Source organism: Penaeus japonicus, unplaced genomic scaffold (genome assembly GCF_977035675.1).
Source record: "Penaeus japonicus unplaced genomic scaffold, GWHDUDI00000001_assembly GWHDUDI00000021, whole genome shotgun sequence".
Taxonomy (NCBI): domain Eukaryota; kingdom Metazoa; phylum Arthropoda; class Malacostraca; order Decapoda; family Penaeidae; genus Penaeus; species Penaeus japonicus.
Window position 1 is genome coordinate 21741991 of NW_028234423.1, and position 12500 is coordinate 21754490.

A 12500-nucleotide genomic window follows, 5' to 3' on the forward strand; every position below is an offset into this window, starting at 1 on the left:
ATTTAATTCCAATTGTTAGGCTGGTTTTTCATTAGATGTGGGAACGCAGGAAGAACTGTGTGTGTGATGTGTCAACAACCTCTTATGCAAGCAAAATGTCCATTCTATTTCTATTGATGATGAAGATATTGCGAATGACGAGTGGTATGATGAGACCAAGGAGACTTACTCCGCTGATGGTAGTATATTAACAATTTATTATAACAGTCATTCAACTGTATCTTCCATGTTAATCTATCAGTGTTAATTATCTCTCTCCTATTTATAGAGTGAATTAGATTGAGATGGATTGAGAGATGGTCCATTTTGTAAGAAGTAGTTGTTTAATCACTACAGCATCAAATATTAGTATCAGTTAGACATTATTATTTTTTGGCAGATTTATAGATTCAAGGTAAGAATAAGGAAAAAAAAAAGAAAGAAAATGACATCAGTTAACCCTGTGCTGATGGGCTGTTGTAAAGGGCAAATTTTAGCTCCAAATGATCAAAATGAAAGGATATTCAAAAGCCTCGGGCTATAACTCCGTACTGGCTGCAACCATGGAGCTAGTTGCATGAGCTATTTGCACACTGGCTGAGGATACATCTGACAGATATCTCGCCCCAGCAGCTCGTCCTGCACCCACTTCGACGTGATATCACTGGCCCTGGTCTTGGCCAGGAAATCAACCTGTCTATACCCTTCCTTAACAGGAGAATCTACTGCATTAAATTAACTAACTACTTCAGGTCGTAAAGTTCCTTAAACTATCAAGAGGGTGACACTCTCCATCTGCAATCAGCTTGAATTCCCTCCCACTCCAGGGAGCCTAACCGTATCCACTGGGACAACCACGGTGGAATGGATGACAGAGCTCGAGATGGATGAACAGGTCTCAGGAAGACACGGTGGAAGAACCAGGTCAGACGGTCTGTATAAACCTTAGATGAAGTGGGAACCCAGGGAATCTGGATCCTGGAAATAAATGTAAGTAAAAAGTAGTTAATCGTTAGTGTTGTTGATTGCTTTTTTTCATGTAAAGAGCATGTCTGTAAGACATTTTTTATTTATTACATTTTTAAAATGAAACTTATTATGGTAATGAACTATATGGAAATTGAACATATATTAGCAGTAACAAAAATCCCCAAACAGGTGTAATGAACTTTAGGCTTATTACACTTCCAAGTTAAATCTTTAGTATATTAGAATCATGTAAATTGCTTTAGAACCATGTGATGTAAAAACAAAAATAACCATTAAGATAAAAGTGGAAAATACTAAGTGTCACCAAGGTCCAATAAAGTTGATTCAAGTAAAACACCATTGCTGATTCATTATAGATTTTGCTTACACTGTGAATGGGATGGTTTATTTCTAACTGTCTCAGCTTCGCACATATTTTGCTTTTTTTTTCCGTTCCACTCCCCTGTTTAGTCCCTCATTGTACAGCTAGAGTGATTTTTTGTATTAGTGCTTTTTTTGTGTGTTTGTTTTTTTTTAGAAATTTATATTTGTCATATCACAGGCTTGTCAATTCTCAAGAGTTGACGAAAATTGTAGTTCAAAATATGCCCATATCAATTAATTTTTTTAAGTTAATTACCCGATGTGATCAAAGATAGTGCTGTACAAAGGGGAGGACAAAAAACAACAACTTTTTTTTCACCACATTGTCTGTCACGAACGAACATGAAAACTTTATAACCATACCAAAATGAAGAAGTAGGGAAAGGAAGAAAAAAATCTTTTTGACGAGTGAGGCCATTGTAAAAAGCATCCATCCTGGCACAGGGGGGGCACATTGTATGCAGTGGGCATGGTGTGTGTCTCCCTTCCCCCTCTCGTTCTGCCTGCCACATCTTTTCAACTGCGGTTTTAAGAGCAAGAGGTCGGGAACTTGCTATGTGCCATCACTCTATAGGGATAGTGCTTGCTAGAGACAGTAGATGGGTGCCATTCAAGGCTCTCTCTCCTGCTGGTGCTAGGAAAAAGTGGTGCCATCTAGGTTTTGTAAGTGAGTTGAAAACCATTTTGCTTAGTATTATGGCAGTTATAATAATTATGACTGCAATTGTCAACATCACTCACTCATTACTTATAGTACAATAAAATAACATAGTGGTCCAAAATCCCCGAACGCTATAACACCCATTGTCAGGCAAGAGGTCCTGCGTCATATATGACGAAAAAAAACGTCATCCGTCGTTAACGGGTTAAGAACTAAAAGTAAAAAAAGAAGCTGCTTTGAGTCAACAGTCATGAAATTATGAAAGTATTATGCCAATTGCAAAATGAAGGAATTCTGAGAAGCTGTGGACCAAATTTATTATTATTATTTTTTTTTACAGGGGTGTTGCTCACCATAGTAGATGTGATGTGGGCTCTAGACTCCTACAGCCACCAAGAAAAGATCAGCAGTTACCTCTCACAGCTTCAGGACCTTGATCCACTACGCACAAAGTATTACGCAGATATGAGTAAGTTCCAAACTATTATTGAGTTATTATGATCAAGGTAGTTGGATGCAATAAAATGTCAACTATATATCACCATACCTATCTATTTGATAGATGGGTCTTTCATATTTAGTAGTATGACTCTCCAATTTACAACTTTTATCTGACAGAGCTGAGTATTTCAAATTATATATTTATATGAATAATAAAAAAAAGTTCCTTGGGGTGTTTTACATCTCTTGATTCTATGAAACTGATTTGAGCCTATTGTTTGCTTTACTTGTTCCTCAGAACCTAACTTCTAAAATTATTTGTACTATGTTTGACTATCTCAAATGTAGTATATAGTCAAATATATAGAACTGACCTAATGTATAAATACCCTCCCTCCCTAGAGCTTCTACTGTTCTAGGTATGACCCAGTACTAAACCAACTTGTGATCAGTTTGTTTTAGCACTTCTCACTCTAATCATTGCAAGAGTAATAGAGATTAAGTCCTTGTTATAAAAGGTAGTTAGACATCTATATCAATGTGTTCCTGCATTATCCCATCTTTAATTGACCTTGTTACCTTAACCCACTCACGACGGGGGCATTTCAGCCTTGAATGTCACAATGCCGGGGCTTTCGAGCGCTTAGGCCTAAATCAATTAAATGGCTTGCACAATATTGTGCCGCCCGGCCACTGGTCTTTTGAATGAGCGGTACAGAAGTGTACCACCCGTCCAGAGAGGGTTAAGACAAAAGATTTAGTAACCGTATTGGCAGTATGCTGAAATTTTGAAATTGTTATTCAATTACAAATTTATATATCCAAAAGTACTTTACTTTAATAACTTGGGAATTTGTTCCAAAACTACCTACAGTTCCTCTAGTGGTTGTGGTCCAAAAAATAATAGTGTTAACATTAGTTGTACTAAGATTCTTTTAATAAGTACCAGTAGCTCCATTAATTTTTTGGACAGTACTATATAGATACCGATGGTAATTTTGAATCAGTTTCCCTCTTGTGGATGATTTAAACCTTTCCCGACGGGGCACTCGCTACGCGAAGACCCCTATGCTGGGCGATTGCAATATTGCATTGAAATCGTCACACTGGCATGACGCCCCGGCATCGGGAGTTTGACTGTATCACACGAGTGTGACACACCGTCATCATAGGGTTAATAATTAGGAGACAATTTTCAAGGATCAAAGAAAAAAGGCACCATATAACAAATTTCCTAGAACATAAGATAATATTATTGAACTTTTCTTTTTTTTTCCACAGAGAGCAAGTTAGCTATGGAGACCTCACTGAAGAAACACCGTTTAACAACTGAAAATGATGACCAGTTCAGGCTAAATGGAAGAAGCCTTACTCGAATAGCTTACAGTCACCTACTAGCATGCAGCAAATCCGTTGACCTGAGTGGTAATGAGATAGCGTCAATTCAGCCACTGAAGTCACTCGTAGCATGTAAGGAGCTGCTTCTAGATGATAACCAAATTGCTGACATCACTCCATTAGCATTTTTCAAGAGACTGGAAAAGCTCTCATTGTCCCAAAACAAGATTGCCTCAATTGATCAGTTGAAGCCCTTACAAGAAATTGTCACATTGAAGGAGTTGACCTTGAGCAGCAATGACATTTGTAATATTGAAAATATTGATGAACAGGTTAAGAATTTATTGCCACAGGTACAAAGAGTTGTTTGGTGAAGTACAGTCTGTATAGATAATGGTGTGGAAATGAAGTGGATATAGATAGGCAAATATCTATACACGTACATCATGGAATGTTTTGTGAACTATGGTTCCATTTTTGCGCAAATTATGAAGATTATAGATCTAGTTGTAGCATCTGAGTATAAAAAAAATGACCCATATGAATCACTATATATATTTCAGTATTTTGGGAAATCCTCATTTTCTACTTTTTTCGAAACCAGGTTCTTTTCTGAGTGAATGAATTTGCAGCTACAGTGAATGCCGAAGGGTTGCCAAATGCGGAATTACTTTTTTTCATCATATATGTGCAAATTTGAGACATTTTTTCACACCATTTGTGTCAGTTGAAATTGTTGAATATTTGTTAGTAATGCATTGCATCAGTGATTCCATTTATGTTGTTTTGTGTGTTTAGTTTATTTAATTTTTTAATTTCCAGGCTGGAGTAGAGCCAAGTAGAACTTTCCAACTTTATCAAAATTGTATTTATTAAATATGTATACATTTAATAATATTAAAGAAAAACAGTTATTGTGGTGTAATTTATTTCAAAACAATTGATATTGGATTTTTTTTGTTACATGTTTACAGATAAAGCTTCTTTCTTACCAAATATGTATATATTCTTTTATATCTAAAGTTACAGTGTAAAATGTACTTGGCATCAGACCAGTGATTTCTACATGGAGTTAGTCTCCATCAAAGAAACTCAAAAGTTGTCAAATGTCGAAGCAAGAATGATATTATACCTAAATGGCAGCATGCATCCTGGAAGAGCTGCACAAAGACACCAAAATCGTCAAAACAGGGAAGACCGAAAGAAGACTAGGGAACCTACAGCCAGCAAAACAAAACAGGCTCCAAAATTTTAATCCTTTGCAGACAGGAATAAACTTTTGCATTCTTTTCTATTCATTATAATACTAGAGCCATATTTGTGTTTTGCTGTATTGCAATATTTGTGCTATATGACAGGCTTTATCAATGATGCAGTAGGATGAAGTTGTAGTATAGGGTCCATATCAACTCATTATGTTCTTTATACTTTGTGATAAGAGTATTGCAGTTTTATGGAAGGACACAGAGGGCAGGACGCTATTTTTTGTACTTTCATACACAAATACTAAAGAAATTACCATCTACAGATGAGATTACATGCTGTGTCATCTCTCTGAAAATAGTCCTTAGCTGAGTATTACAACAATTAGAGTAATTATAATTGCAATGGTCATCATCAGTCACTAAATAGAGTTAATACTCATATGATAAAAACTCAGTGGTCCACTCTCCCCAATGTCAAAAATGCCATGACGACTAAAGTCATGTTGGTCATGAGTCATGACATCCACTGTCTGGCCAGAAATCATGCATTGCATAGGTCATGGCAGCCATCTGCAATGAGTTAATGCTGTACTGAAGAATATCAGAAGCACAACTCTGAGCTGTGGAAGTGTTTAACAAATTTAGGACAACTTTTCAAAGCCAATACTGGAGAAACCAATACTGTGAAGAGGTAGTGAAAGAATTATTGAAAATTATCTGCCACAAATGAAAGCGAGGAATCAGATATTGCATGTCAAATCCATTGCTAGCAGCTGATAAAGGGTTTACATTGCCTTATCCATGTGGAATTCACTGCTAGATCTGTTGAGAGGATAGCCACCCAAGTAGTACTTGACTATGATGCAACAATTTGTAACTGCTTCACCCCTTTTCCTTATAAATAACCATATGGACACTTAGAAATTATGCACTATTGGGTAATCATTATAGGACTTTGTGAGCCACTGTTGGGCTTGTTAGCCATTTAGTCCACAATTCTGAGTAGGCAGTCAGGCTGTCAGTTTTAGCAGTAGCCAGACAATGGATCACCATATGCAATTGTTAAAAGGCAAGAAAATATAACTTGCAGAGTGGCTTGATAACACTACCACAAATTCTGGAGAAAAACCTTGTGTATAAATTTAAGTCCAGCAAAGAAAAGTGCAAAACAGGATAATTGTACTACAAGGTATACGTTCTACATTTCTCGCCTTCACCCATGACATTTTCATGATGTTCTATCTATATACAACACCTGGGTGCAGAAGACTAAAAAATGTCTTTATTGATTAGCATTATTAGTCATTCAACCCTTTTTGTTGTGAACAGTAGGAAATGGAGAAAAATTACTTGAGCAAGGGTTTTTCTTTACATGGAGAACATGGGGTGGGGATGCAACATAAGGGCGACAACTCAAAAGATTCACAACATTTCATAGTAATTGTTACCAGATTGCAGAACAGGAAATGGCCAGGAGACCAAGCCAAAGCTAAAGCATGGGTATTTTAGGGTTAGCCTGTGGATGCTACTTGTGCTATCTCCGCATGCACAATCACCTATCAAAACAGGGAGTGGGATACGATCATTTTATTTACCCACAGACATTACCCTTTGTGTGGAAGTGGCCTTAATGGTCCATCCACACAAGTAGCCTTTGAGAACAAACTAACAAGTTGCCAATTTACAGAGTTTTCATTTATGTATGTGGTCAATCCAGCAGTATAAATGCCAGAGTCTGGCATTTGGAGTTGCATAGACTAAGGCAAATTTTTGTCAAGCAAAGCTCACCCATCTGGACATGTCCTTACAAGAACATGAAAGTTGTCAGGCAGTGGATTTCCCTTATGTCAGAAATTGAGAAACCACAAAAAAAAAAAGCTGTTGCATAGAATCTGCCACTCTGCTGGGAACAAAATCTTGCAGACCACAGGATATTCTTTTTGATAGACCTTAATTTCAATTCTAGTTTCATTTAAGAACAATCTATAGATACACCAATAAGATGGCAACTTTTGTTCATAAAGCAAATGATTAACCCATTCATGCCGGGGGCATTCCAGCCTTGCAAGTTGTAATGCCGGGGCTCTCGAACACATAGGCCGAAATCAATTAAATGATCGACGCCATAAGACAGCACCCTGCGAACGGGCCTTGAATGCGCGGTACCTGTGGTGTACCGCCCGTCCAGAGAGGGTTAATGATGAACCAGTAGACTTGCAAGTCTGATTAAAAGTCAGCAAGATGCTGTTCAAGAAATCACATTTTACAATCTAAGGAATACAGTATATAGTTGTTTATAAGCTTAAATCTGACAAGAACCAGGGGACAAATAAAGGCTAAAACTACTTCATAAATTTATTTAAAATAAGGTATAGTATTTCCTATTATACCACCTTCTTCCAAAAGAACTCGCTTCCTTAAAGTGGTACTTCATCACCCACCAACTTGATGCTGAAACAGAAAATTTGCCTCTTTGTAAATCAAGATAAACACTTCATTCAACATAAAAATCAAAATCTATATATACTTTTTAACCAATTACCCCCACACTCATAATTGAGAAATGTACAATTAGAAAATACATTTTCATGCACAAATACTTTATAATATTTCAGAGGTTACTCATTAAATATCTTTCAGCCATCAAAATTTAAAAATTACTCAATAAATAATGTAAAGGGCCATTTGTCAAGTGTACACCTGCCTTTATCAAAGAAAAAGGCAAAGTGGCTTCAACTTTTATAATCTTGTCCATTAAAAAAACAAGTAAACAGTAACAGTTTCCTTGCTACTAGGATGGACTAGTATAGCAAAAAAAATTTAAATGGTCATGCAACTTGAAGTCATCTATAACTAAAACTTCAAATGACAATTTACTTATGCAACCTAAGTTCATATTGCTCAGAAATAAAGTCTGGACTTTAATTACTGTTATATGTTACTGGATGAGATAGTTACCATAAAGATGTCAAGGATGCATGGAGACAATATGTTCATCAGGCTCTTCCATGACTATGCCTGTGCCTCTACCTGCAAATAAATTATCAATATAAATGAAAAGTACAATAACCAAGTATAAAAAACAAAAAAAAAAAGAAGAAACTAATGACCTAATTCACACTACAATCATTTTTCTTCTTAAAAAGGTGAAAAATGTAAACATTTAGGCTTTTAATTTTCATTCACATTAATGTCAAGTATCTGAGCCTGTCTTCCTCAGAAGTGGAGGAGACAGAGTATATCAACTTGCTTAATCTTGTCCATTTTCTACGCCCAAAGAACAATACAAGTTTTCTGGGTTCTAGCATGGACTGGAATCTTAACCCACACAGGACGGGTGGTACAGCATGTGTACCGCGCATTCAAAAGCCCAGTTGCCGGGCGGCACAGTATTGTGCCGGCCATTCAATTGATTTAGGCCTAATAATTCGAACGCCCCGGCATTTGGACATTCAAGGCTAGAATTCCCCCGTCGGGAATGGGTCAATACAGAATGAGAATTTTTTCAAATACACTTATTACCTAAGCTTGTATCAACACCTTACACTTCTAGTGAATTTTCTTCATTTCAGAATATCTATCAATGTATCCACAGTACAACATTAAGCTAAACATTTCAATTTCATTAAAAAAAACTAAAAAATGTCAAGGCAATACAAAAAGATATTTACCATAAACTCAGGATTTAGGAAAGGTTTAGCGTTGCCAACTGCCTATCATGGTAGACCTTTTCTTCTTGAGCCTCACGCTGGTAACTCTGGGCCTCTGCTGGTTTTGAACATTTAAATTATTAGACGTGTATCTATATATATATTTCCAATTACATAAATCAATATAAAATTTGTCAAGTATCCAAGCCTGTTTTCCTCAGAAGTGGAGGAGACAGAGTATATCAACTTGTTTAATCTTGTCCATTTTCTACGCCCAAAGAACAATACAAGTTTTCTGGGTTCTAGCATGGACATTGGGGGGAAAAAAAGCAAAATAGAGTCTCAGAAGAATAAAAAATATAGTTTCTCTACATATGCAATTTTGCTTACCCAAGACCTCTGCACTCTGGTGATGGGGTTGAATGGCTGTGCAACTTCACGTTTCAGTCTCCAGCAACATCTGTAATTTGATGAATTTCTAATAAGTTTTCCATTTGGACAAGGCATACCATTAATGCAACCTGAATGATACTTTTTTCATGTCAAGTCAATACACTTGACCTCTTCATAGGAAAGGGGACAAATAGGTACAAACTTATTAATCTAGTCCATTTCGAAGCCCAAGCAAACAAAGAGGACTACTTGGGTACTAGGATGGACGAAAATCAGGTCATTATCCACATGAATATAATACTTCTAGACATTAGTCTTTAATAGAAAGTTTCACTAAACATGTCCTTTACACATTACAACTAGCATAGATCAATAGGAAAGCTAGGATAATTTGGAAAGTTTATCCTGAAAATAAACTTTCATATTAAAAAGACCTTTAATTCTCTAGTTTTGAAGATTCCAGTAGTTAGATAAAAATGTTGCTTTAAATCACAAGTTTATAGTAATGAATATACAATATTTTGCTTTGGTACATTTGACCAAAGCCAATTTCCATTGAGTAAACTATAGACATGGTATGGTGCAGTAATCATACTTACAACGACTGGTTTCACATCAACTCCTTTGCTTGTTCAACTCTTCTGATCCACTGCCGATTCAATTCTAGGAAGTAGTTTTGCCGAGTCCTTGAGCTTTCCATCAGGTTACTTTGCGGCTGTGCCTGTTTGCAGTTAAGGAAAATAAGTTACTAAATGTTACCTTGTGCTCAAGTTCAAAAATATCAATAGCTGATACAAACTAGGAGACATTGTCAAGTATCTGAGCCTGTCTTCCTCAGAAGTGCAGGGGACAGAGTATATCAACTTGTTTGATCTTGTCCATTTTCTACGCCCAAAGAACAATACAAGTTTTCTGGGTTCTAGCATGGACATTGGAAAGAAAGAACTAGCAGAAATGGTCTCAGAAGTATCTAAAAATTAACTGCATTACAATATACTTGCTTTAGCTTTTTTTAATCAGTTCTTATCAGCAGTAATGTTTCTTAAATCACTAATATAAAAGAATTAGATATATATTCACAGCTCCTCCACAAAAGCAGTTCTGCTTACCCAAGACTTCAGCTTTCTGGGGGCAGGGTTGACATGGCTGTGCGACTTCACCTTCCATTCTTGAGGAAGCAACTGTAAATTAAAAGATTTTCAATAAGTTTTCCATTTGGATAAGGCATCCTCTTAATTCAACTTACTTTATCATGTCAAGTCAATACACTTAACCTCTTCATAGGAAAGGGGACAAATAGGTACAAACTTATTAATCTAGTCCATTTCGAAGCCCAAGCAATCAAGAGGACTACTTGGGTACTAGGATGGACGAAAATTAGGTCAAAACCCATAGGAATACAATATTTCCAAGCCACTTTGTCTTTAATGGAAATAGATTTAAAGTAAATATCCAATTATGTCCTTTACATATTACAAACTAGAATATAGTATATTTATGACCAATAGAAATGCTAGGACAATTGAGAAAATTGCCATAAAAAGTTTTTAATGTATATTAAAAAAACTTTTAAATTTCTATCATTTTAGAAGACTATGAAATACATGTAGTTTTAAATCACATGTTTATAACAAAAAAGATTACTTTGAAATATTTGCCTGAAGTCTTAAAGAAGCAAATTTCCACCAAGTAAACTTCAAAAAGAATCTTAAATATGCATTATGGTAACCATACTTACAATGTTTTTTTTCACATCAACTCCTTTGCTCGTTCAACTTGCTTCTGATCCACGGCTGATTCAATTCTAGGAAGTAGGTTTGCTGAGTCCTTGAGCTTTCCATCAGGTTACCTTATGGCTGTGCCTGTTAGTAGTAAAAGTAGTTACATAAATGTTACAAGTGAAAAATAAAAAAACATCAATAGCTAAAACAAAATAGGAGCCATTGTAAAGTATCTGAGCTTGCTTTCCTCAAGAGAGGAGGCAAAGTATATCAACTTTCTTTAATCTTGTCCATTTTCTACGCCCAAAGAACAATACAAGTTTTCTGGGTTCTAGCATGGACTGCTGGAGAATTGAGATATAGCAACTACCTTTACAGAAAAAAACAATCCATTTTATTAACTAAACTTACCAAGTTCTCATTTTATTGGTTATAAATGTCCAAGCTTTTAACATCTTGTGGTAGTGACTCATCTCTGCACCTATTAAAAGAAAGCAAAATACATTTTACAATTAAAAAAAAATTAATAATCTAATTACAAACCAGAAAGATTTACAACCTATAAATTCTCTGGAGCTTGCCTTTAGAAGGAAAATAAAAAGTATTTAGAATGGACAGATAAAATACAACTTAGTGGTAGTGGTAGCACTGTATGATACAAGCAATGTTCAGACTTTATTCCTCAATATACTAATGCTCTATCATCAGATTTGCTAAATATGGAATCATTTAAGAAAATGAATTATATACTAGACACTAAGATAAATCCCTACATCACTATATGATAAAGTAATTATCACTGCTAGCTCGCAATGTTTAAATGTACTAATATTACAACAAACAATATCCCTTGCAAAATAGTAAAAATTCAAGCCTGAAGTAAAAAATATTTAACCTTAATCTCAAACCATTTGGCAGAGTTTTAGTTATCAACTCCCACAGAAGCATTTACATGGTTGTCAACTTATCAAAGACAAATTGGGGAATTTGAAAAAATAAGTCACTGAAATATAGTCACAGCAGCTCCTTCAATCTTTGTCCTTCCCAGTTAGCCAATGGTCGTTTGTGCTTTTTTTTTTTTTTTTTTTTAATTAGGTTAGCTGTATTGCTTCTGGTAGCAGATGTTGAACGATGCACCCAGGTTTGTCAAAAATGGAAACCCTTCAAGGTCTATCCGAACAAACGAGAAGGATATTTGTGAATCCTTCCACTGTAGCGGTTAGTTAGGTGCGAAGACGAATAAATTGCAAGAAACCCACACTTTCATATACACCTTCCCAGGGGTCACTCAAGTCTACATTCATGGTTAGGGTAAATTGCTGTATTCATTCTAATCACATCAACCTATGCAAGCCAATTCTTCTGGGAGTCATGTTATACTAGACATGCCTACAACCATTTATATTGAACATTTGTCAAAAAAGTAGCAATACGTCCAAGAAAAGCCTGCTTTACATTAACTGTTGTAACCTATTGCAGATCATCCTTCATTGTGGATGGTTATATTTTTTCATATTTGTTCATGACAGTACACAAATACGAAAAAAATGTTTTTTCCTTCCCATAAAACTGCAATATTTCTGTAACACAGTAAAAAGATAATGAGCTGATATGGATCTTGTACTATATTTTCAGTCAACTGCAGCATTGATACTGTAAAACAAATTTAAAACAAAAATGGCTCTTGTTTTGCAATGAACTGAAAGTGAAAATTCAAGGTATGTAGCACTTGGGTTAACCAAGGAACACATACCATATG

General features: G+C 35.7%; 1 protein-coding gene and 1 long non-coding RNA gene across 7 annotated transcripts in view; one reads left to right on the top strand and one right to left on the bottom strand.

Moving 5' to 3' along the window:
• The window catches only part of RabGGTa (Rab geranylgeranyltransferase subunit alpha), a 12512-nt gene extending 7831 nt beyond the window's left edge, over nucleotides 1-4681 (top strand). Inside the window, 2 exon segments of the mRNA XM_043021806.2 lie at nucleotides 2334-2462; nucleotides 3716-4681. Of these exon segments, the coding sequence (XP_042877740.2) occupies nucleotides 2334-2462; nucleotides 3716-4146 (560 nt within the window). The 3' untranslated portion in view covers nucleotides 4147-4681.
• Nucleotides 4682-7319: 2638 nt separating this feature from the next.
• The window catches only part of LOC122256851 (uncharacterized), a 6012-nt gene continuing 831 nt past the window's right edge, over nucleotides 7320-12500 (bottom strand). For 2 of the 6 annotated variants that reach the window (XR_015192029.1, XR_015192027.1), the window contains 8 exons: nucleotides 11153-11222; nucleotides 10759-10882; nucleotides 10130-10201; nucleotides 9620-9741; nucleotides 9018-9087; nucleotides 8649-8742; nucleotides 7936-8007; nucleotides 7320-7428 (listed from right to left, as the gene is read on the bottom strand). This is a non-coding gene — a long non-coding RNA (uncharacterized LOC122256851). Of the gene's footprint in view, nucleotides 7429-7935; nucleotides 8008-8648; nucleotides 8746-9017; nucleotides 9088-9619; nucleotides 9742-10129; nucleotides 10202-10758; nucleotides 10883-11152; nucleotides 11223-12500 lie in introns of all 6 variants that reach the window. The other 4 variants (XR_015192028.1, XR_015192026.1, XR_015192030.1 and 1 more) reach the window with 3 other exon arrangements.